Raw genomic sequence first — 25,893 nt, 5'->3', positions numbered from 1 at the left:
TGTTTCCTGAATTATAGTTTTAAATATTTACTTTGTTTCTGTCTTTGGTTTTCTCTCTTGGGACTTGTATTATCTTCATTTTGCATCTTCCTTGCCTGTCTTCAATATTTACCACTTTCTCTCTGAACTTCTCAGCTTTTTCTTCATTTCTTTTTAATTTTTAAAATTTTCTTTTGTTCACTTGTTTTTTGAAAGATATAAACTGTTGTGCTTATTTGCTCTTGTGTTCCTTTTAGTTCAGTCTTTGTTTCTTAAATAACTTTTCCTTTTATTTCTCTTTCCTTAGTCCTATTACCTGATTTCTCAGTTTTTCTAATACTGATTTGTGTTATTCTTTCATATCATATTATTTTCTTATTTTTTCTTTTCTTCCTGTGGGCCGTCATATTATTTTCTTAGTGTCTATTAGGTTCTTTTGAAATGGTTACAATTTTGATCTTTGAGTATGTTTTTCTAGGGTGCTTTCATTGTCTGTAGGGATGTTATTCTCTTTATTTCCTCTTTTTTTAATCTTGGTAAGTGATACATAACATAAAATTTACCATTTTTATCATTTCTAAGTGTACATTTAGTATTGTTAAGTATATTTACATTGTTTTGTAACCAACTTCCAGAACTGTTTCTACTTGCAAAACTGAAGCTCTCTGCCCGTTAAACAGTAATTCCCCATTTCCCCCTCTCCTCAGCCCCTGGCAACCACCATTCTACTTTCTCTATGAATTTGACTACTCTAGATACTTCATATATGTGGAATCGTAACACAGTAACATCTTCTTGTTACTGGCTTCTTTTACTTAGCATAATGTTTGTAAGGTTCTTCCACTTTGTAGCATGTGTCAGGATTTCCTTCCTTTTTAAGACTGAATAATATTCCATTGTATGTATATACCACATTTTGTTTATTCATTCATCTGTCAGTGGACACTTGGGTTGTTTCTACCTGTTGGCTATAGTGACTAATGCTGCTGTGAACATGGGTGTGCAAATATCTCTTCAATATCCTGCTTTTGATTCTTTCAGATATATGCCCAGAAATACTATTGCTGGATCATACGGTAATTCTGTTTTTAGTTTTTTGAGGAACCATATTGTTATCTACAATGGTTGCACCATTTTACATTCCCACCAGCAATGCACAAGGGTTCCAGTTTTTCCATATCTTTGTCAATACTTTTTGTTTTCTGTTTCTTAGATAGTAGCCATCCTGATGGGTGTGAGGTAATTCATTGTGGTTTTGATTTGCACTTCCCTAATGATTAATGTTGTTGAGCATCTTTTTATGTGCTTATTCATGGCCATTTGTATATCCTGTTTAGAGAAATGTGTATTCAAGTCCTTTGCCCATTTATTAATCAAGTTTTTTGTTGTGTTGTAGGAGTTTATACATTCTGGATATTGACCCCCTTATTAGATACCTGATTTACATGTATTTTCTCCTATTCTGTAAGGTTTCTTTTTACTCTGTTGATTGTGTCCTTTGATGCACAGAAGTTCTTAATTTTGTTGTTGTCAAGTTTGTCTATTTTTGCTTTTGGTTTCATATCCAGGAAATCCTTACCAACTCCAATGTCATGGAGCTTTTCCCCTATGTTTTCTTCTAAGGTTTTATAGTTTTAGGACTTATATTTAGATCTTTGATCTATTTTGAATTAATTTTTTTATGATGTAGGGGTCCAACATCATTCTTTTGCATGTGGATAGCCAGCCAGTGTGATAACAATCAGAAATCTGGTGCCTTGCTTTCTGAGAGATTTCCTCGTTCTTCTCCCCTTCTCATCTGGACCTTTTCCTTCCTTTGTTTGTATTATTTCTATGCTGTTTATCTTTTATTTTCCTCCTAGCATTTCCTTTGCAGTCTTTGGACCTGTCATAAAAGGCCGTACATATTCGTTTTTAAGAGTTTAGAGTGACTAGACTGCATTTAGTTTTCAGACTTTTTAATGTTAGGCCCCCTTATACCCAGTTGGTATTATATTGAGCAACTCTTCAGTTTCAGCTGTCATATGTGGCTTGTGATGCTTTTCAGTGACTAACTTTTGTCCATCTTGTGGTTTTCCTTCTTTCGGGTCCATTAGATGTCCCATTGCTTCTCTTTCCTTTCTCCCACACTGTTGATATCATGCAGGTCTTTGTGGTTATAATTGGTATGTCTTTACCTGCTTGTGTTTTGGGGGTTGTGGAGATAACCTGTCATTTAATTTTGTTATAAATGTTGTTTGTGAGCTTTTGGTTTTGTTGTTCAGTTGTTTTGTTTTATGTTTGGATTTAGAGAGTTGTAAAAACTATGCTGCCATTTTGGCAGTCTTCCCAGAATCCTCTGCCTATTGAAATTCTTAAAGCTAGGGACTTCCCTGGTGGTGCAGTGGTTAAGAATCCACCTGCCAATGCAGGGGACATGGGTTCAAGCCCTCGTCCGGGAAGATCCCACATGCTGTGGAGCAACTAAGCCCGTGCAGCATAACTACTGAGCCTGTGCTCCAGAGCCCATGCACCACAACTACTGAGCCCGCCTGCCACAGCTACTGAAGCCCGTGTGCCTAGAGCCTGTGCTCCACAGCAAGAGAAGCCACCACAATGAGAAGCCCGCACACTGCAACAAAGAGTAGCCCCCGCTCGCCACAACTAGAGAAAGCCCACATGCAGCAACAAAGACCCAACGCAGCCAAAAATAAATAAAGAAAGAAAAGAAAAGAAAATTCTTAAAGCTAGTATTTTGTTAGAGGTACAGATGGCATGTCAATAAAAGTAGTAAAAATTTTGTTCCTTAAGATTATGATAGGGCTTCCCTGATGGCGCAGTGGTTAAGAATCTGCTTGACAGTGCAGGGGACACGGGTTCGAGCCCTGGTCCGGGAAGATCCCACATGCCACGGAGCAACTAAGCCCGTGTGCCACAACTACTGAGGCCCTCGTGCCACAAATACTAGCCCGTGCGCCTAGAGCCCATGCTCCGCAACGAGAAGCCACTGCAATGAGAAGCCTGTGCACCGCAATGAAGAGTGGCCCCCACTCGCTGCAACTAGAGAAAGCCTGTGCACAGCAACGCAGACCCAACGTAGCCGAAAATAAATAAATTTATTTTAAAAATAAAAAGATTATGATAAAAATTAAGTCAAAGAAATTTCTAATCTTATTATCTGTTAAAATTAGGAGTGAAAAATGTTCATTATCTTTTATTAATTGATTTCATTCCAGGGAAATCGTTTTAGGAGCATAATTTAAAAGAAGAAAAAAACCCCAGCTATTTGAACAAGGATATTGGTTGATTTTTAAAAATCAGTGTAATTTGCTATATAATTTATGTTCAGTAATATTCACTAATTTTAGCAAGTTTTTACAAATATATATAGTTGTATAATCATTGTCACAATCATGACTTTTATCACCCTCAGAAGTTATGTAATTTATCCTTTTCACATAATCCTTTTTTCTCCTTTCCTGGCCTCTCTGCAACCACTGATCTGTTTTTGTTACTATAGTTTTGCTTTTCCAGAATTTCATATAGTAGGATTATACAACATATAACCTTTTGTGTCCTGCTTTTTTCACTTAAGTGATGATTGATTTATTCGTAATATTTATTGAGTGATTACCATGTCAAACCCTGAAAGCTGCCTCAGGACCTTTTGGAGCAAAGTAGCCTAGAAATGAAGGGGTTAAGAAGTACGTGTACCCCTCTATAGACATATTCCTGCCCTCAGCCCTCACAGTCTAGTTGGGGAAACAGATCTTTATACACATAGTTATAACAAATATAATCTTCTCACACAGTACTGGAGAAATACAGAGGGGAATAATTGTACTCATAAAAATCTCTGTAACAGAAATTTAAACAGCTTTTCAAACTCCAGACAGAATCTTATGTGGAATCCTAACATATAAAACATAGAAATTGTGGGTTCGTGCCCTGGTCTGGGAAGATCCCACATGCCGCGGAGCGGCTGGGCCCATGAGACATGGCCACTGAGCCTGCGCGTCCAGAGCCCGTGCTCTGCAACGGGAGAGGCCGTAGCAGTGAGAGGCCCACATACCGCAAAAAAAACCAACAACATAGAAATTATATTAATTACTTTCAACATCAATCAAGTGTTTCTTTTTTTCTATTTTACTCTCTTTTGATCTTATATATCTTTTTTTTTTTTTTTTTGTCTCATTCCTAGTGAAATTGAGGCTTTTCTTTTTTTGGCGTTTTTCTTTGGGGTTTTGATTTTTCTTGGAGGCTCATTATTAAGAATTCTGTATGTGTTAAAACTCTTAACTCTTTCCATAGTAGTTGATGTTTTCTTTAGTTTGTATGCTTTCATATTTTTTTTTAATTGCAAAAGTTTTAAATTGTTATAGATTCAGACCTCTTGGTCTTTTTATTATCTCTTATTGTTTTTAAGCTTAAAACTACTTTGGCATCCAGATATCTGTATTTTGTTTGTTTCATTGTGGCTTAAATTTTTACATTTAAATTGATCTGGAGTTTGTATAACATCTTTTTCTTTTTTTTTTTTAAGGATGGAAATGGAGTTGTTCGTGGTTACTACTTATCTGTGTTTCTGGAACTCTCAGCTGGCTTGCCAGAAACTTCCAAGTAAGACATGCAATTAAGTAACAAACTTTAGTGTGTGTTTACATACCTTCTTAGCATTTTTTATTAACTACTTTTGTTAATTACTACATTATGTCTGTTAAGATGTATACTAGTATGGAATCCCTGGAATAGTATGATGGCATAGACTGACAGTTCTCAAATTATATGGCCTCAGGACTCTTTATACTCTTATTAAATTTTACTGGGAATCCCAAAGAGTGTTTCTTTATGTGGGTTTTATCTATTGATATTTTCTGAATTAGAAATTGAAACAGAAAAAATTTTAAGTTTTTATTAATTCAGTTTAAAGTAATAATAAACCTATTACATATTAACATAAATAACATTTTCTTGAATAACTGTTTTTCTAAAGCAAAATAATACTTGGTGAGAAAACTTATTGTTTTGTGTTTTTAAAAAAATCTCTTAATGTATGGCTTTTCAATTTACTGTAATAAGTTGTTTTGGTTGAAGTATATGTATAAAATCTGGCCTCAGGGATTTTGGATTTCATATGTAGTTGGGAAAAGTTTTTTATATGAGATACAATTCACATACCATAAAATTCACCTTATAAATAAGTGTACAATTCAGTAGGTTTTAGTATAGTCACTGAATTCTACAGCTATCACCAATATCTAATTTCAGAACATTTGATCACCCCACAAAGCAACCCTGTACTCATTAGCAGTCACTTCCCTTTCCCCTCCCCACCCAGTCCCTGACAACCATTAATCTTTTTGTTAGGGAGGAACGCTTTAAAAAGCAGTTTTAGATAACTGTGAATTATCTTTGATTTTACCCCCAAATTGAACAAGTGGTTGTTTCTTAAATGTAATTTGCAATATGAAATCTGGAACCATATCAGTGAATTTATTTCACTCTGTTACATTAAAATCTGTTGGTTTGGTATGAGATGTCTGCTTCCAGTTATGATGGAGTAATGGAAGTAACCGTTTCTTCTGCAACAACTGAAAAGAAAAATAACATTTCCTAGACACTGGATATGAGACAACAAATGAAAACAATCCCTAGAGACAATAAATAAATAAATCAGATCTATGATTGCCTCGCTTAACCTTGAGAAAGTTTTCAGGCTGTTACACGTGGAGGCACACTGCAAGAGTCTGGCTGACTCCTTGAGTTGAGGAGACAGTGCTGAGTGTCTAGGAAGACCAGCGCACCTAGAGTGCAGTGGACAGAACACCAGAGGAGAGAGCTGCACAAAGAACTCCAGAGACTTGTAGAGAGTTCTCTTCAAATATCAGCAGAGTACTGAGTAGGGCATGCACGTGAAGAAACCTGCCTGAGGTTGGGAGAATAACCATTTGAAAGGATTAGAGGGAGTGGTGCCTGGTGCCAGTAACTGTGTCAGTTCCTACCACTATAGTGGAGAAACTTGTAATCCATGGGACACTGGGTGAAGTACTCAGGAAATTTTTGCCTCGCTAGTGGGGAACAGTTAGTCCTAGACTGGACACTGCTCCAGACCCATCTAACAAATAAAGGCAAGACCTGAAAGGATCAAATTGTTTCCAAGTAACCTAACTGCATCCCAGAGCAGAGCGCAAGAAAATTTATAAGATTACAAAAATATCCAGCACCCAACAAAGTTAAGTTTACAATGTCTGTTGTTCAGTCAAAGATTAATTGGCATGCAAAGGGGCAGGAAGATATAACCAATACTGAGGAGAGTAATCAGTTAATTTAAATTGAGAAAGAACTGTTTTTTTGTTTGGTTTTTTTTAATGTGGGTTATATCTATTGGTATTTTCTGAATTAGAAATTGAAACAAATTTTAAAAATCAATTCACTTATAATAACCTATTGCGTATTAACATAAATAACATTTCAATGAATAGTAACTTTCTCTAAAGCAAAATAATATTTGATGAGAAAACTTGTACTGTTTGTGTTTTTGGAAATCTTTGTATGGCTTAAAAAAAGACAACTGGATTCTCATGTGAGAATTACGAGAGAATATTTAAGACAGTTTTTATAACCACTCCATTTGTTCAGAAGTTAAATAGAGATATGGAAGATATAAAAGACCCAAATTGAACTTCTTGAGAATGAACTATATTTGAAATGAAAAATACACTGGATGGCATGAACAACAGATTAAACATTGCAGAAGAAAAGATTAATGAACTTGAAGGCATTAGCAGTAGAAACTATTCAAAATATGAACATAGAAAAATGAATTCCTAAACTGAAAAACAGCTTGAAGTAGCTTAATGTACAGATATCTGGAGTCCTCAAAGGAGGGGATGGGAAGAAAAAAGTAAATACTTTCTGAACTTGATGAAAGCATTAAATCCACGGATCGAGGAAGTTCAGTGAACTACAAGCACATGAAACATGAAGAAAACACCAAAGCACATGATAATCAAATTGCTCAAAGCCAGTGATAAAAAAATCTTAAACTGGCAGTGAAAAAAAAGATGTTATATTTAGAGGCAAAAGATAAGGGTGAAATCAGGTTTCTCACTGGAAACAATACAAGTGAAATGATAATACAGCAACACTTTTAAAGGATTGAAAGAAATATTAACCTAGAATTCTATAATCAGCAAAAATATATGTTAAAAAATATAGTGAAACTAAGACATTTTCAGGCCTGGACTATAAGAAATGTTAAAGTGCATGCTACAGATAGAAGGGAAATAATACCAGTTGGACCTCTGAATCTAAACAAAGAAATGAAGAGCATCAGAAATGGAAATTGCCTGGTTAAATAAAATTTTTTTTCTGTTACCAAAGTAATTTTAAATGATAATTGTTTAATCAAAAATTATAACATTGTATTTTGGGATTTTTAACCTATGTAGAAGCAAAATACATGATAATAACAGCTGTATAAAGGCCAAAAGAGTAGAGCATGGAAGTATAATGTGAGATTCTGACAGTATATGTGAAGTGTTATAATAACAATTAAAGCTAGACTGTGATAAGTTAAAGATACGTACTATCCTATTTCTGTTGCCTGCTATAACAAATTACCACAAATTTGCCAGCTTAAAACAATAGGAAAAATTTCCCTCACAGTTTTGGAGGCCAGAAATCCAAAAACTATTGCTAGGGCAAAACCGAGGTTTCAGCAGGGTTGTACTAGCTCCAGAGACACTAAGGGAGATCCATTTCTTGCCTCCTTCAGCTTCTGCTCGCTGCCAGCATTTCTGGGCTTGTGACCATGTCACTCCTGTCTCTGCCTTTGGTCACATGGCCTTATCTTTTTTTGTGTCTGTCAAATCTTCCTCTTCTTTTCTCTTACAGTGACACTGATGGTTACATTCTGAGTCCACATGGATGTTCCAGGATAGTCCCCTCATCTCAGGATCCTTGGCTTAATCACAACTGTATATTCCCATTCACACGTTCCAGGGATTAGGATATTGATATCTTGGGGACACTGTTCAGCCTCCCACAACTATAAACTACAAAGCCACTGCTAAAATGAGAAAGACATTTAGTTTATAAAGCAACAAAGGGGATAAAATTGAAACAAATCCTAATCTTAAGGAAGGCAGGAAAAGATAACAGGTAACAAAAAACAGATGGGACAGATACCAAGATGTGGTACTATAAATGGTCTACACACCCCAATTAAAAGGCAGAGATTGTCAGATTGCCTAAAAAAGCAAAACTCAAGTGTATGCTAACCCCAAGAAACATACTTTAAATGTAAAGATATACAATACTAGTACTAATCAAAACCAAGTTGGAACTGTTGTTTTAATATCAAAGTAGATTTCAAAGGAAAGCATATTACCAGAGATAAAGAACTTTATTTCATAGTGATAAAAGGATCAGTTAATGAAGAGGACATATAACGACTGTAAACATTTCTGTTTATACCCTGATAACAGATCTTCAAAATACATGAAACAAAAACTGATAGAAGTATAAGGAGAAATAGACAAAAACTAATCTCTCAGTTGATATAACAGGTAGGCAGAAATCATCAAGGTTATAGTACATTTGAATAGCACTGTCAACCAACCTGACCTGATTGACATTTATAGACCATGTGATCCAACAGTAGCAGAATACAAATTATTCTTACGTGTGCACAGAATATTTACCAAGAAAGACCATATTCTGGAACATAGAACATGTCTCAATAAATTCATAAGTATTCAAATCATTCAGATTGTTTTTTTACCATAATGGAATTAATTTAGATGTTAGTAACAGATATTTTGAAAATCCGACGTATTTTAAAGTTAAATAACACACTTCTAAATAACCCCTGGATCAAAGAGGAGATTATAAGAGTTTCTTTTTAAGTGTTTTAAACTGAATTAAAATGAAAACACAACATACCAGAATTTGTAGAATGCTGCTAAAGCAGTAGGTAGGGGGAAATTTATAGCACTAAATGCCTACGTAAGTGAAAAGCAGAAAGACCTTAAATCAGTGATGTCAATGTCTACTTTAATAAACTAGAAAGAAGAAGTTAAATGGAAAGTAAACAGAAGAAAGGACATAACAAAGATCAAAGAGTGCAGTGAAATAAACAAATGCTGTAGAGAAAATCGTTGAAATCAAAAGGACAACAAAATTTGAGGGCTAATACTATATGACTAAGATTTATAATAAGGCCACAGCATCAGCATAATACAACATAGTATTAGCATAAGAATAGACAGATGAAGAATGGAATATACAGATTTCTTCCACTGTCCAAAAGGAGAGCGGTCCTATGAAACCTTTCGTAGGCTGAAATGGCATAAAGTGAAGGAACAATTACCTTAGGACATATCTTGCTAATGGATGCACAAAATATATCAGGACGAAGCATAGGTACTCACAGACACAGTTGAAAGCTATGGCGGCTTGATACTGAGATGCTGGGTATGATTCCCAGGGAAGGAGCTTGGCGGTGCCGCTCTTGCTGCTTGGAGCATGCCTCTATAATGGCTTTCTACAAAATAAGCACTGAATGCTGTTTTCACTTTTCAGCTTTTTTTGTAAAAACAAAATTTCTCTTCAGATTTATTTTGGTTAGCAAAAACAGGTACTAGTGTAGGTTCTTTTGTAAAAGTTAAGTGGCATAAAGAGAATGTTCAAAAATGGGGGATACCTGTACTATGATTCTAGAAATAAACACACATTCATTAGGAAACTATTTTTTGACAAAGATGCAAAGACAGTGCTATGGGGAAAGTGTAGTCTTTTCAACAAATTGTGCTTGGACATTTGGCTATACATATGCAAAAAAATTGAACTTGGATCCATACCTCACACTATATACTTAAACTTACTGAAAATTGATCATAGACCTAGATTTAAGTCCTAAAACAATAAAACTTACTGGACACAACATAGGAGAAAATTTTCCTTTGGGTTGGGCAATGATAGTTCAGTTACAATGGAAAAACACAATCCATAAAGAAACACATTTGTAAATTAGGCATCTTGAGAATTGTAAAGTTCTCTTCTTCAAATTATGTGGATTTGTATCAAGAATATATAAGGAATTTGAAATTCAACAATAAAAAAATAAACAAGGTCTCTTTTCCGTAAGGGCAAATAGTTTGTCAGACACCCCACTAAAGAAGATTTATGGATGGCAAAATAATCCTGTGTAAGATGTTTAATAGTATAAGTCATTAGGGAAACAGAAATTTATCTACAGGACTTCCCTGGTGGCGCAGTAGCTAAGAATCTGCCTGCCAATGCACGGGTCATGGGTTCGATCCCTGGTTCAGGAGGATCCCACATGCCACGGAGCATCCAAGCCTGTGCACCATAACTACTGAGCCTGCACTCTAGAGCCCGCGAGCCACAGCTACTGAAGCCCACGCTCCTAGAGCCCGTGCTCTGCAACAAAGAGAAGCCACTGCAATGAGAAGCCCGTGCACCGCAACGAAGAGTAGCCCCCGCTCTCCACAACTAGAGAAGGCCTACACGCAGAAACGAAGACCCAACGCAGCCAAAAACAAATAAAGAAAATAAAGAAAATTTTAAAAAAATAGTAAATTAAAAAAAAAAAGAAATTTATCTACAATACCATTGTGTCCTATTAGAGTGGCTCTAATTACAGAGATCATACCACGTGTTGCCAAGAATATAGAGAAATTTGAAGTCTTATATGTTTCTGGTGGGAATGTAAAATGATACAACCACTTTTGTAAACCATTTGGTGATTTGTTAAAAAGTTAGACATATGGGCTTCCCTGGTGGTGCAGTGGTTGAGAGTCCGCCTGCCGATTCAGGGGACACGGGTTCGTGCCCCGGTCCGGGAAGATCCCACATGCTGCCGAGCGGCTGGGCCCGTGAGCCATGGCCGCTGAGCCTGCTCGTCCAGAGCCTGTGCTCCGCAACGGGAGAGGCCAAAACAGTGAGAGGCCCGCATACCGCAAAAAAAAAGTTAAACATACACTTACTGTGTGACTCAGCTAAACGACTCCTAGATATTCACCCCAGAGAAAAGGAACTAGATGTCCATTCAGAGACTTCCAGAAATGTTCATGGTAACTTTATTTGGAATAGCCAAATAAAATCAACCCTAATTGCCACCAACAGATGACTAGATAAGCAAATTTTGTTATGTCTATACAGTGGAATAACGCTCAGCAATAAAAAGTAATGAACGGTTGATACGTGCAACAATGAGAATGACTTATTTTTTTATTTCTTTTAATATTTACTTATTTATTTTGGCTGCGCCAGGTCTTAGTTATAGGATCTTTTAGTCGTAGCATGCAGACTCTTAGTTGCAGCATGCCTGTGGGATCTAGTTCCCCGACCAGGGATCAAACCCAGGCCCCCTGCGTTGGAAGCACGCAGTCTTACCCACCACCAGGGAAGTCCCTAGGAATGACTTTTAAATTAATTATTCTTAGTGAAAGCAGCCAGATAAAAAAGAGCAGATATATATGATTCCACTTATATAAACCTCTAGAAAAATGCAAACTAATCTATAGTGACAGAATGCAGGTGTGCGGTTGCTTAGAGATCAGACAGGCTGGGCTAAGGTTGGGTGGAAGGTGGAGGGAGAAGGTAAGAGGGAAGAATTACAAAAGGCAGAGGAAACTTTGGGGATGATGGATATGTTTAGTATCTTGATTGTCATAATGGGGATGCTTTTATGGGTATATATAAATGTGTGAAACTTATCAAATTATACATTTCAGTTACACTTCATTAAAGCTGTTTTACCCATTGGTAAAATGTCATTGGCCTGTCTTATACTTTGCATGGATCTTTTACTCATGTGTGATTTTGTAACAACATGGAATAATCATTTGGAAAATAACAACTTAGTAGTGTTGACACATTTCATTATGCAGTATCAGTCACATTCATGGATATCACCGTTTTCACAACGAAAGTCTTGAAGTATTGGAAAGCTTTTAAGCTCATGTGGTACATACAAATTTTCCAGGATTATGTTTTTTCACTTGAAAGTGTGTTTTATCATTGGCAACAAACATTGACAGTTCTTTTCCTTAGTTGTTTTGGCACAGAAAATGTCTGCTGGGTATCCACAACCAAATAACCATTGTTTGTCAGTTCTCTGAATTTGAGGTTTCACAAAAAAAGTGACTGATGATCTTGGAACTCAGCTGAACAAAGTGATTTTTCCAAGGCAACCATTGCATATCACAATGCAGCATAAGTACTTTATGTATATTTCCCATTTGCGACACCAAGCATTGAGGTTTAATAACATCTATCATTTTTACTACTTCTTCAAAGACATTCTTTTTCTAAAAAACTTTATTTATTTTATTTATTTATTTTTGGCTATGTTGGGTCTTCATTGCCGCGCATGGGCTTTCTCTAGTTGCGGCGAGCAGGGCTGCTCTTTGTTGAGGTGCGTGGGCTTCTCGTTGTGGTGGCTTCTCTTGTTGCGGAGCACGGGCTCTAGGCGTGCGAGTTTCAGTAGTTGTGGCACACGGGTTCAGTAGTTGTGGCTCACGGGCTCTAGAGCGCAGGCTCAGTAGTTGCGGGGCATGGGCTTAGTTGCTGCACGGCATGTGAGATCTTCCCGGACCAGGGCTCGAACCTGTGTCCCCTGCATTGGCAGGCGGATTCTTTTTTTTTTTTTTTTGTGGTATGCGGGCCTCTCACTGTTGTGGCCTCTCCCGTTGCGGAGTGCAGGCTCAGCGGCCATGGCTCACGGGCCCAGCCACTCCGCGGCATGTGGGATCCTCCCGGACCGGGGCACGAACACGTGTCCCCTGCATCGGCAGGCGGACTCTCAACCACTGCGCCACCAGGGAAGCCCAAAGACATTCTTGAGAGACATTGAAAATTTTTTTTCCCATCTGAAAGTGTGTAGCAGTGAATATAATGATTACTGGTACATTTTAACTACCGTTGCTTTTGCACCGTTAGTGCAAACGTCAAACACTGCGAAAAAGGCAAATAACATCTTAGCGTTATCATGAAGATAGTTTTGACTTTTTGGATCACTGAAAGGATCATGGGAACTGACCCCCAGTGACACAACTTCTGACATAGACTAACCTTAGTGCAGAATATTCTTGCCATGACTGGTGAGTCAAACTACGAATAATGCTAGTAATATGGAAAGGATTCTGGCCTCTGAGTTGTAAGTATGTTTTAGTCATAGCTCTGTTCCAAATCTCCTGTGTGATCTGAAACAGTGGACTTACCTGTATTGTTATTATAACACCTCACCTCTGCTGAATATATACTCTGTGCTATGCACTGTGCCTTGTATAACTCATTTTGCTTTACTACCACCTCGTGAGCTGTTAAATGCTATTTATCACTCCCATTTCACAGGTGGAAATATCATAGCTAAGTTATTCACTCGAGTTCAGCATTGTTAAGGTACAGTCTTTTTAACGTTTTTTTCTTTCTCTGTATTCTTTGTTCTTAACCACCGAGCTCTGTTTTATTTCCTGAAATCAGCCCTTGTGATTGAGAAGGTGGTTGATCTTAGGCAGAATTATAAAAAGTTTAGTGATTATAGGATTTTGTTCATAACCCCGTTGCTACCATTAATCTTGGTTCTCTTCTTGTCTCTTGATTAATTTATTTCCTATATATAGGCATACTTCAAGATATTGCAGGTTTGGTTCCAGACCACCACAATAAAGCAAGTTACATGAATATTTTGCTTTTTTGGTGCATATAAAAGTTATGTTTAAACTATACTACAGTCTATTAAGTGTGCACTAACTATGTCTGAAAAAAAATGTACATACCTTAATTTAAAAATACTTCATTACTCTAAAATGCTAACCACCACTGAGTCATAATCTTTTTGCTGGTAGAGGGTCTTGCCTCAGTGTTTGATGGCTGCTGACTGATCAGGGTGGTTGTTGCTGAAGTCTGGGGTGGGTGTAGCAATTTCTTTAAACAAGACAACAGTAAAGTTTGCTGCATTGATTGACTCGTCCTTTCGTGAATGATTTCTCTGTAGCATGCAATGCCGTTTGATAGTATTTTACCCACAGTAGAACTTCTTTCAGATTTGGATTCAATCCTCTCAAACCCTGACTCTGCTTTATCAGCTAAGTTGATGTAATATTCTAAATCCTTTGCTGTCATTTCAACAATCTTTACAGCATCTTCACCTGGAAGTAGATTCCATCTCAAGAAACCCTGTTGTTTTGTTTGTTTGTTTGTTTTGCTTATCCATAAAAAGGAACTCCTCATCCATTAAAGTTTTATCATGAGATTGTAGCAATTCAGTCACATCTTCAGGCTCTACTTCTGATTCTCATTCTCTTGCTATTTTTACAATATCTGCAGTTACTTCCTCCACTGAATTCTTGAACTACTCAAAGTCATCTGTGAGGTTTGGAATCAAGTTCTTTCAAAGTCTCCTTAATGTTGCTATTTTGACCTCTTCCCACAAATCATTAATGATCCTAACGGCATCTAGAATGGTGAATACTTTGCAGCAGGTTTTCAATTTACTTTGCCCAGATCCATCAGAGCAATCACTGTCTACGGCAGCTGTTGCCTTACGAAATATATTTCTTAAATACTAAGACTTGAAAGTCAGAATTACTCCTTGATCTGTGGGCTGCAGAATGGATGTGCGTTAGCAGGCATGAAAACAGCGTTAACCTTGTACGTCTCCATCAGAGCGCTTGGGTGACTAGGTGCATTGTCAATGAGCAGTAATATTTTGCAAAAAATCTTTCTTTCCAGAGCGGTAAATCTCAAGTGGGTTTAAAATATTCAGTTAACCATATGTAAAGAGATGGGCTGTCATCAGGCTTTGTTGTTCTCTTTATAGAGCACAGGCAGAGTAAATTTAACATAATTCTTAAGGGCCTTAGGATTTTCAGAATGGTAAATGAGCATTAGCTTCAACTTTTAAGTCACCAGCTTACATTAGCTCCTGACAAGAGAGTCAACCTGCCCTTGGACGCTTCAGATCCAGGCATTTACTTCTCCTGGATAACTTGCTGCAGCTTCTGTATCAGCACTTCTATGTTATGGAGACAGTTTCTTTCCTTCAACCTTATGAACCACCTCTGCTAGCTTCAGACGTTTCTTCTACTGCTTCCTTGCCTCTCTCAGCCTTCGTAGAATTGAGAGTTAGGGCCTTACTGTGGACTAAGCTTTTGGCTTAAGGGAGTGTTGTAGCTGGTTTGGTCTTCTATCTAGACCACTAAAACTTTCTTCATGTCAGCAATAACTGTTTAGCTTTCTTAATCATGTTTTCACTGGAGTAGCACTTTTTAATTTGCTTTTAAGAATTTTTCCTTTTCATTCACAACTTGGCTAACTGTTCGGCACAAGAGGCCTAGCTTTCGGCCTGTCTTGGCTTTCAACATGTCTTCCTCACTAGCCTTAATGATTTCTAGCTTTTAATTTAAAGTAAGAAATGTGACCTTTTTCTTTCACTTGAACACTTAGAGGCCATTGTAGGGTTATTAATTGGCCTAATTTCAATATTGTTGTGTCTCAGGGAATAGAAAGGCCCAAGAAGAGGGAAGGAGATGGGCGGGGAGGAGGGACAGATGGCTGATAGGTGAAGCAATCAGAACACACGTAACATTGATCAGTTAAGTTTGTCATCTTATATGGATGTGGTTTGTGGCGTTCCAAAACAATTCCATCGAAGGTCACTGGTCACAGATCATGACAACAGATGTAACAATAATAATGTGAAAGTTTGAAATATTGTGAGAATTACCAAAATGACACAGACATGAAGTGACCAAATGCTGTTGGAAAAGTGGAGCCAATAGACTTGTTTGATGTAAGGTTGCCACAAACCTTCAATGTGTAAAAATGTAGTATCTGTGAAGTACAATAAAGCAAAAACAATAAAACAAGATGTGTCTGTACCTGTTTCTTGTCTTGGGAAGATTCTCCTTCTCTTACTGGTATGTAGATTTTTTGACATTTCTATTGTTTTTGGTACAGGTTTCATCTTGGGTACTTTTATTGTTGACATATATACTTCAGGAACTTAAAGTTTACATTGTCTTATAAGCAGTAATAACATTATCAGTGGTAATGAAATATTATCATTCAGGATACTAAGGTTGAAAGAGATTAGAATTTGTGTATTTGTTAGATATTATCTGAATACCTTAATAAGAATGTTCTATTTGGATAAAAACAGACATCTTATCCTCTTTTTTTTTTTTTTTTCTGGCCATGCCATGCAGCTTGTGGGATATTAGTTCCCTGACTAGGGATTGAACCTGCACCCTCGGCAGTGAAAGCGCAGAGTCCTAACCACTGGACTGCCAGGGAATTCCCTTATTACCTGTTAATTCTCTTAACACTTTGGCAAGCCTAGAGAAGAGTCTTGAATGCTTTCTTATTAATTACTGAAACGTCATTCAATTATGAAATTGAGAGTTTAACAGTGAGGTAGTTTTACGGTCAAAGTATGAAATAAAAATGTAAATCATTGTATTATCTAGTAGATTTTAATAACACTTGGGACTCTGCAGAAGTACTTTCATAATTTCATTATACTTAAATATCTTTCTCACTGTGTGTGTTATAATACACCTATGTAGGCTTTCTGAGGAAATTTGTGCATGAGTGACATCCTTGAATTGACTCTTAACAGTATTTACTAACCTGACTTTTGTTTTAGAGAAGGAAATTTCTTTGAGTTGCTTAAGCAAAGAGTAGAACTTTCCCTTGGGGAGTAATATTAATGAGACTAAAATTTTAAGTTAATAATTGTTAAATTCATTCAGACTTTCAGTTTGATAAAAGAAGGGAATTTAAGTTGAAATATTCAAATTTGAGGTTTTAGTTTTATCTAAGATTAGGGTTGAGATGCTCTATAAATAATTTAACTTGGATTAATTGCTGTATTTAATAGAAACATAGGTATATCTCTGTCATGATTTTAAAGAACTAATGCAGATGAAACAATGATCTTTTTTCAAACATTGTATGCTTTTTCATACAAAAAACTGATTTTTAAAAAAGTGTTCTATATTGATTTAAAATTTTTACCTGTCTTGATCCTGGATGTATTTAACCATCTGCATTAATGTCTTTCTCCTTAGATTTTCAATATTCTTGGTTGTTTCTCTGAATTTTGAATTTTTTTACTACTCATTTTTAAAATAAAAGTAAAAATTTTTTTGAGGTGAGATTCATATAATATGTAATTAACCATTTAAAAATACACAGTTTAAGGACTTCCTGGTGGCACAGTGGTTAAGAATCCGCCTGCCAACGCAGGGGACGCGGGTTCGAGCCCTGGTCCGGGAAGATCCCACATGCCACGGAGCAACTAAGCCCGTGCGCCACAACTACTAAAGCCCGTGCGCCTGGAGCCCTTGCTCTGCAACAAGAGAAGCCACCACAATGAGAAGCCCACGCACCGCAATGAAGAGTAGTCCCCGCTCACCTCAACTAGAGAAAAGCCTGCACGCAATGAAGACCCAACGCAGCCAAAAATAAATAAATAAAAAATACACAATTCAGTGGAACTTAGTGCATTTCCAGTGTTGTACAGTCACCACCTTTCTCTAGTTTCAGAATGTTTTCATCATCCTAGAACACCTCGTACCCATCCCTTCCTTCCCCCAATCCTAGACAACTACTCTTCTCTGTGTATTTGCCTATTCTGGATATTTCATATAGAAGTTCATACAATTTGGGATCGTTTATGTTTGGCTTCTGTTTACTTAGCATAGTGTTTTCAGGGTTCACCAAATGTTGAAGCATATATCAAAACTTCATTCCTTTATATTGGCTTAACAATATTCCATTGTATGTATAGACCTCAATTTGTTTATCAATTCATCTATTGATTGACATATGGGTTGCTTCCATCTTTTGGCTATTACGAATAATCCTGCTATAAATATTCATGTATGAGTTTCTATATGGGCATATGTTAATTCTGTGTTTTTAACGTTTTGAGAAATTACCAAACTGTTCTCCACAGTGGCTGCACCATTCTCTGTTCCTACCATTTTAAGATTACATTTTATAGCCATCCTAGTGAATATGGAGTGGTATCTCATTGTGGTTTTGACTTGCATTTCCTTAATGACCAGTGAAATTGAACATCTTTTCATTTGTTTTTTTGGCCATTTGTATATCTTCTTTGGAGAAATGTCTGAAATTCAAGTCTATTTTCCATTTTTAAATTAGGTTGCTTGTCTTTTAATTGTTGAGTTCTGAGAATTCTCTCTGCATTTTGTATACTAAACCCTTATCAGACATATGATTTGAAAACTTTCTCCCATTCTGTGGGTTGTATTTTTGCTTCCTTGATAATGTCCTCTGATACACAAAAATTTTAAATTTTTGCGAAGTCCAAATTACCTATTTTTTTCTTTACTTGTTCATACTATTGGAGTCAAATCTACGAATCCATTGCCAAATTCGAATTCATGAATATTTACCCCTGTGTTTTCTTCTAAGAGTTTTATAGTTTTAGCCCTTACATTTAGGTCATTGATCCATTTTGAGTTAATTTTTGTATATGAAATTAGAAAGTTGTATATGAAATATACATATGAAATTTGTATGTGAAATTTGCACGTAGCAATCAGATTTTCTCAGCACCATTTGGGTTTTTTGTTGTTGTTGTTGTTTTTTTTTTTTTTTTGCATGCGGGCCTCTCACTGTTGTGGCCTCTCGCATTGCGGAGCACAGGCTCCGGACGCGCAGGCTCAGCGGCCATGGCTCACGGGCCCAGCCGCTCCGCGGCATGTGGGATCTTACCGGACCGTGACACGAACTCGCGTCCCCTGCATCGGCAGGCGGACTCTCAACCACTGCGCCACCAGAGAAGCCCTTTGTTGTTGTTTTGATTTATTTTGTTTTGGTGGGATCCCAGTTGCTTGACTAGGGATTGAACATTTCACTTCAGTGAAAGCAGAGTGTCCCAGCCACTGGGCCACCAGAGAATTCCCTCAGCACTGTTTGTTGAAGAAACTTTTTTCCCTATTGAGTCAGAACCCTTGTCAAAAATCAATTGCACACTGATATTGGGGTTTATTTCTGGACATTTAACGGCACCCTTTGCCTTACAACTGCCATAATAATTAGGCAGACAAAATATCACAGCTTTTGTATTAGTTTGTGCCATCAATCTGTATAATGCACTGTGAGAGATACTAACATAAAAATCATTTGACGGTACTTAAATACGGTTGACCCTTGAACAACGCAGGGCTTAGGGGCGCCAACCCTCCACACAGCCAAAAATCTGCATGTCACTTACAATTGGCCCTCCCTATCCTGGGTTCCTCTGTATCCATGGTTCTACATCCTTGGATTCAAACAACTGCAGATTATGTAGTACTATAATATTTACTATTTAAAAAAAATTCACATTTAAGTGGACCATTGCAATTCGAACTTAGGTTGTTCAAGGGTCGCCTGTACACGTTTATTTGTAGATAAAGAGCTGTAATTTTTTCTTTTGCCTTTGCAAGTAGAAATAGCAGACTGAGGTATTGGGTTTTTCTTTTAAAAGTTTATCTCTGCTAAAAAAAGAAGCTTTATGGCTACTGTTGGATGTTTCTTCTGATGATCTTTATTTTTTCACTTCTCTTTCTTGCAATAGCAGTACTTTCTTACTAAAAATGACTTCGAAGACTTGAGAGTTTTATACTATATAAGATACGGAAATCTAAATTTACTGGCTTTCCCATTTATACTTATTTTCTATTAGAAAATTTTATAGGCTTGAATTGCTGAATACACAGTTGATTTATGATAACTTGAATTGGAAAAATAGAGTATTCAAAATTTATTATTTATTTACCTCAAAGAAAATGGCAGAACATTGTGAGGAAACATAGGTCATGAATATATAGAAAAGTACATAGTGTTGCTAAAATGTGTAACTTTGAAAGTACTATTTTATACAAAATTTATTCATTATTTGAGGTGGTATTTTATACCTGCTATATTGGTAAACATTTTTAAAGGGGAAGAAGGACCTAGTGCCAATCATATTGTGGTAGCCCATTTATATTACTGTTGTGACAGTCCTTTCTGAAAGACATGTAACTGTGTATATCAATAAGTTTCTTCTTAGGTACTTAGTCACCTTAATGTTTTGATGTCATTTATTCTTGCTTTACTAACTCTATATTAATAGTCTTTTCAATTTTAGATACGAATACCGTGTAGAGATGGTTCATCAGTCCTGCAATGATCCTACCAAAAATATCATTCGAGAATTTGCATCTGACTTTGAAGTTGGAGAATGTTGGGGTTATAATCGATTTTTCCGTTTGGACTTACTTGCAAATGAAGGATACTTGAATCGACAAAATGATACAGTGATTTTAAGGTAATAGGAAACATTTATATCATGGCTTTTATCACAGGGAATAATGTCATCAGAATTTTAAAGTCTTTTCACTTAACAAAGATGAATATCGAAATTCATTCTAACTCTAACCTTACCATGTTCTTAATCATTTAATTCCAGAAGTCCTGTGTGGTCAGTGAATAAGTTTGTCAGAAATGTGTTTGACATCTAGTTAGTAGTTCCATAAAAAGTAAACTACTGGGGCTTCCATGATGGCGCAGTGGTTAAGAATCCGCCTGCCAATGCAGGGGACTCGGGATCGAGCCCTGGACTGGTAAGATCCCACATGCCACAGAGCAACTAAGCCCATGTGCCACAACTACTGAGCCCATGCACCACAACTACTGAAGCCCGAGTGCCTAGAAGACCATGCTCCGCAACAAGCCACCGCAATGAGAAGCCCACGCACCACAACGAAGAGTAGCCCCCACTCACCGCAACTAGAGAAAGCCCGTGTGCAGCAACGAAGACACAATGCAGCCAAAAATAAAGTTTTTTAAAAAAATAAACTACTACTTCCAGTAAATGTGGTAATGTCCCATTTATCTATTGAACTTCTAGCAACCTCACCATTTGGAAATCCAAGAATAGTGTGGGATCAAGTGCTTTTTTTTTTCGCGGTACACGGGCCTCTCACTGTTGTGGCCTCTCCCGTTGCGGAGCACAGGCTCCGGATGCGCAGGCTCAGCGGCCATGGCTCACAGACCTAGCCGCTCCGTGGCATGTGGGATCTTCCCGGACTGGGGCATGAACCCGTGTCCCCTGCATCGGCAGGCGGACTCTCAACCACCGCGCCACCAGGGAAGCCCTCAAGTGCTTATTTTTTTCCACTTGGCATTGTGTATTATGTTTGGATGACTGGTTTTGAAAGCTTAATTTAACAAAAAGATTTTCAGTTTCTTCTAGATAACAGCAAATTAAAAGTAAGGGAATAGAGATGAAAATTGATGAAAATAAACTAAGTGATGGTAGTTGGTGTGTTATTTGCAAGAAAGGACAGAACATAAACAGTGACTATAAAGCTACAGCCCTATTTAATATTGGGGTAACCCTTGTAATTCAGTTTTGGGGCATCATTGCACCATGGTTTAATTTGATGATCAAAATGCAAGCTTGAGTTTTAAAAAATAAATAAATTCAGGGACTTCCCTGGTGGCACAGTGGTTAAGAATCCGCCTGCTAATGCAGGGAACACCGGTTTGATCCCTGGTCTGGGAAGATCCCATATGCCGTGGAGCAACTACGCCCATGCACCACAACTACTGAGCCTGCGCTCTAGAGCCTGCGAGCCACTACTGAAGCCCGCGTGCCTAGAGCCCGTGCTCTGTAACAAGAGAAGCCACCACAATGAGAAGCTCACGCACCACAATGAAGTGTAGCCCCCGCTCACCACAACTAGAGAAAGCCCGCATGCAGCAACAAAGACCCAATGCAGATGGAGCCAGAAATAAATTTATTTTAAAAATTTAAAAATTAAAAAAAAAAAATTCAAATATGTTTTGAACTGAGTGGTTTCAGAATGTTTAACAGTTTAGTAAGTTTCCATCAAATAATTTTAAAAGCTCTTTTCCTTAAAAGAGATTTGAATGTACTCTTTTAAATTTCACTTATTCTGATTTCTTTGTCCTTGAGCGTGCTGGATGAGTTGCTGTTATATCACCCTTTACTATTATGTGTTCTTCATAACTTTTCTGGGAGAATAAGGACGTATAAAAAGAGATTATTGCATTTTGAGTGTAGAAAAAAATTCATGTTTTTGTCATCTCTTTTGGGGGATTATTTTAGTATCATTTTATAACCTTTTAGGTTTTCTTAAATTATTCACTAAAAGAAATATGAATAATTTGTTCCTGTTTCACACTTTAACCAGAGAGGATTGTAAAACTATTCAGTACTAATTTTACCAGCCTGCAAAACAGCCTTTTTTTTTTTTTTTTTTTTTGCGGTACGCGGGCCTCTCACTGCCGTGGCCTCTCCCGTTGTGGAGCACAGGCTCCGGACGCGCAGGCCCAGCAGCCATGCCTCACGGGCCCAGCCGCTCCGCGGCATGTGGGATCCTCCCGGACCGGGGCACGAACCTGCGTCCCCTGCATCGGCCAACCACTGCACCACCAGGGAAGCCCAAAACAGCCATTTTTTATGACCTTAGTCATCTCTTTATTGGAGTCATAGTAATGTAAATGGAGTCATGTTCAGCTATCTAACAAAGGTAGGGATGGGTTTTTTTTGCTTTAATAAGTATTAGTTTTTTTAAAGTACAGATAACTCTGAAGAGATCAAGATTCTATCGTGTATCCATTTATATGCTTTAATATAGAGATACTTGTTTTTTTCCTAACCCCAGCTGAAATATGCCATATTGTGATATATGGAGAGTTTTGATTTTAAACTGCTATCTGGATGGGGTTGGGAATGTAGGTTATTCAGAGCATGTAATTCTTTGAGGGACAGTAAAGCAGTCCTGGGTAGTTGACCCTTTACGTGATTTTTTTTTTTTGCTGTGGAGTAGGAAATATGGGAACGGGAGATAGAAAAGGCATGACAAAGAGCAGTGCCTGAAACAAACTTCGTCTGTTTTACTAGGGTCTGACCTAGGCAAGAAAGGAGAAGGAAGGCATTAGCTGTCTCCTTCCTGCATAGTGTGATCCTCTTCTTCCCAGCTTATGATCAACACTGTATTTGAGCTAGATTATTATAGTAAATATGTTTTAGTAGATGAGTTTGGAAGTTTAACTGTGATGTGTAATGTTATTTCTTTAGAAAAATACAGTTTGAATTTAGACAACTGACTTTTCAGAACCATGTCATTATAATTTGTGAACTACGTATATAAATGGCAGATACCAGGAGCTCTGAGTTCTGAATTTTGGCCTTATAATGTAATCAAGTAAACTTAAAATTCTAGAATTTATAGTTATAGATTTAAGGCTTGGTTCATAATATTTTACTGTTTGGATTATTTTTCACGTGCAGTTATTCTTTTAAGGTTTCAGGTTCGTTCACCAACTTTCTTTCAAAAATGCCGGGACCAGCATTGGTATATTACTCAATTGGAAGCTGCACAGACTAGCTATATCCAACAAATAAATAACCTTAAAGAGGTAAGCAAAAAAACATATTTGGTTTTAGTGTTTCATATTGTCTTACCGGCGTATTACATTTGTAATTAGATTTTGGATATTATTGCTGTTTGTAATTTTGTAGAAAAATCCACTTGTTCTTTATTCTCACTACCTCTGAACCTCTAATTCTGGACTGTCCAATTCAGTAGCCACTAGCCACATGTGGCTGTGTAGACATAATTAAAATTAAAAATTCAGTTCCTTATAGTAGCTAGCTTGTATTGGGAATTGCAGATGTAGAACATTTCCATCATTGCATAAAATTGTATTGGGCAGTGCTTCTCTAGTTGAGGCAAACTCTGTGTTTCTCTCAGTGACTTGGGTATTTCTCTTTCCCATGCTGTTTTGAATTTAGAGGATTATAAGCTATGGAACAATTGAATGTTGCCCTATCTTGAAGTCTCACTATTGTTGAACTGAGCGCTGGGGAGGATCAGTTAATGAACTTTTATTTTACAATGGTAAACTAAATTATGTAAGGGATGTTCCTTTCTACAAGTGGATGTGGGGATGTGATGAGAAGTTTGAAGTGCTGAGAGTGGTTAATATATGACAGAGGAAAAGATGAATATTTTCAAAAATTTTCATGTTAAGTTAAACTGCCTGTATTTACTATGCGGTTTGCTGATTGTGTAGCTTGGGCTAGAAATGAGAAGAAAGATGAAAATAAATTGGGCAGTTTTTCTTTGTCATAGATTTTTCCATAAGCAAAAGTCAGGAAGACATGAGATAGATGGTGCAAGAAATGGTTTTATGAACATCTGGATATATGGTTTGTTTTTTTTTTTTTGCTTGAAATAATTTTACTGTACGAGTGGAGGACTGCTTATGACTCTGCTTGTGTTGTTTTGTTTTAAAAGAGACTTACTATTGAGTTGTCTCGAACTCAGAAATCAAGAGATTTGTCACCACCAGATAATCATCTTAGCCCCCAAAATGATGACACTCCTGAGACACGAGCTAAGAAGTCTGGATCATGTGCTGACATGCTTCTCCAAGATGGTCCTACTACAGCTTCTGTAAGAGAGGCCAAGGAGGATGAAGAAGATGAGGAGAAGATTCAGAATGAAGATTATCATGTAATAATTAGGCCTATTTTAGATTCATTTTGTGTTTGAAAAGAGAAATGATATCATGGTTTCCAACATATGATAGGGGGAATCAATGTGCTGAAAATCTTGTCCACTTATATTTTCATTATTAGTGTATGCCCTTTTATAACTGTTAATAAGTCAGAAGTTGTTGCATCAAAATTATTTCAAGGTTCTAAAAATTTATTGTAGAAAACTGTACATTCTACAAAACAAACTGTGATGTACATTTTAGAAGCTATGTAAGTTGTGGATTTTTAAAATGTGTCCTGGGGCTTCCCTGGTGGCGCAGTGGTTGAGAATCCACCAGCCGATGCAGGGGACACGGGTTCGAGCTGTGGTCCAGGAAGATCCCACATGCCACGGAGCAACTAAGCCCGTGTGCCGCAACTACTGAGCCTGTGCTCTAGAGCCCGCGAGCCACAACTACTGAGCCCATGTGCCACAACTACTGAAGCCCACATGCCTAGAGTCCGTGCTCCGCAACAGGAGGAGCGATCGCAATGAGAAGCCCACATGCCACAACGAAGAGCAAACCCCACTCGCCACAACTAGGGAAAGCCTGTGCCCAGCAGTGAAGACCCGACGCAGCCAAAAATAAATAAATTTAGAAAAAAAATCTTAAAAAAAAAAAGGTGTCTGCTTTCCGTTCACTGAATCTAGTTAAAGTACCTTATCATTGCCTATGTATGTAGGATGATTTAGGTTTTGGGAGATAGCTAGGTTTTGTCCCAGCTAAACTACAACTAGAATGAGATTTCAAGAAGTGGTTGTTATTGTTTAAGATGAGAGACAGAAGGAGAGATAAGCTCTTTTTGAGGCTTCAGGTATATGTTATAATGAAGGAGCCAATGGGGAGAAAGATTGAAAATAAGGTCCAGGTATTAACAAAACCATTTATTTAAGGAGATAATAGAGGTTGGAATGGAGCACTCAGGTGAAGCAGTTAACCTTTGATAGAATGAGTTAAAGGTAGGGTGGAGTTTGCAGGTAGGGCAGCTGAAAGTTGTGGGCATTTATGCTTAACAGCCAGTATGTTTTTCTGTGTAGATAGGTGACAGGGTTTTATAATCAGGTTGAGGATAATAGAGGTTAGATAGGTCTTGAGGAGTGATGGTTTGAAATGTTACTTTGTGAGGAAGCTGATGTGGACTATATGAAGCATTTCCAGTCATATTGAAGGCCCAACTGACATTGGCAGAAATAACTTATTAGTGGTACCAGGTAGTGTGGTTATGTGAGTTATCTCTACAGGGCACAGCAGTCTAGGCACAGGAGCGGAGAATTCTGATGATTACCTTATTCTTTGGTGCTGGTGCTTGGGCCATGGGCTGAGTGAAAA

General features: G+C 37.4%; 1 protein-coding gene across 1 annotated transcript in view; it reads left to right on the top strand.

Moving 5' to 3' along the window:
• Window positions 1–25,893, top strand: part of TRIM37 (tripartite motif containing 37) — a 125,930-nt gene that overhangs the window by 38,848 nt on the left and 61,189 nt on the right. The window contains 4 exon segments of the mRNA XM_089900941.1: window positions 4,502–4,578; window positions 20,138–20,317; window positions 23,325–23,439; window positions 24,321–24,539. Of these exon segments, the coding sequence (XP_089757067.1) occupies window positions 4,502–4,578; window positions 20,138–20,317; window positions 23,325–23,439; window positions 24,321–24,539 (591 nt within the window).

Source organism: Delphinapterus leucas, chromosome 19, assembly GCF_059928025.1.
Source record: "Delphinapterus leucas isolate spDelLeu-1000000601 "Yukka" chromosome 19, BTC_Dleu_Yukka2, whole genome shotgun sequence".
Taxonomy (NCBI): Eukaryota; Metazoa; Chordata; class Mammalia; order Artiodactyla; family Monodontidae; genus Delphinapterus; species Delphinapterus leucas.
The sequence above is the reverse complement of the archived record's forward strand: the minus strand, read 5'-3'. Positions and strand labels throughout refer to the sequence as shown.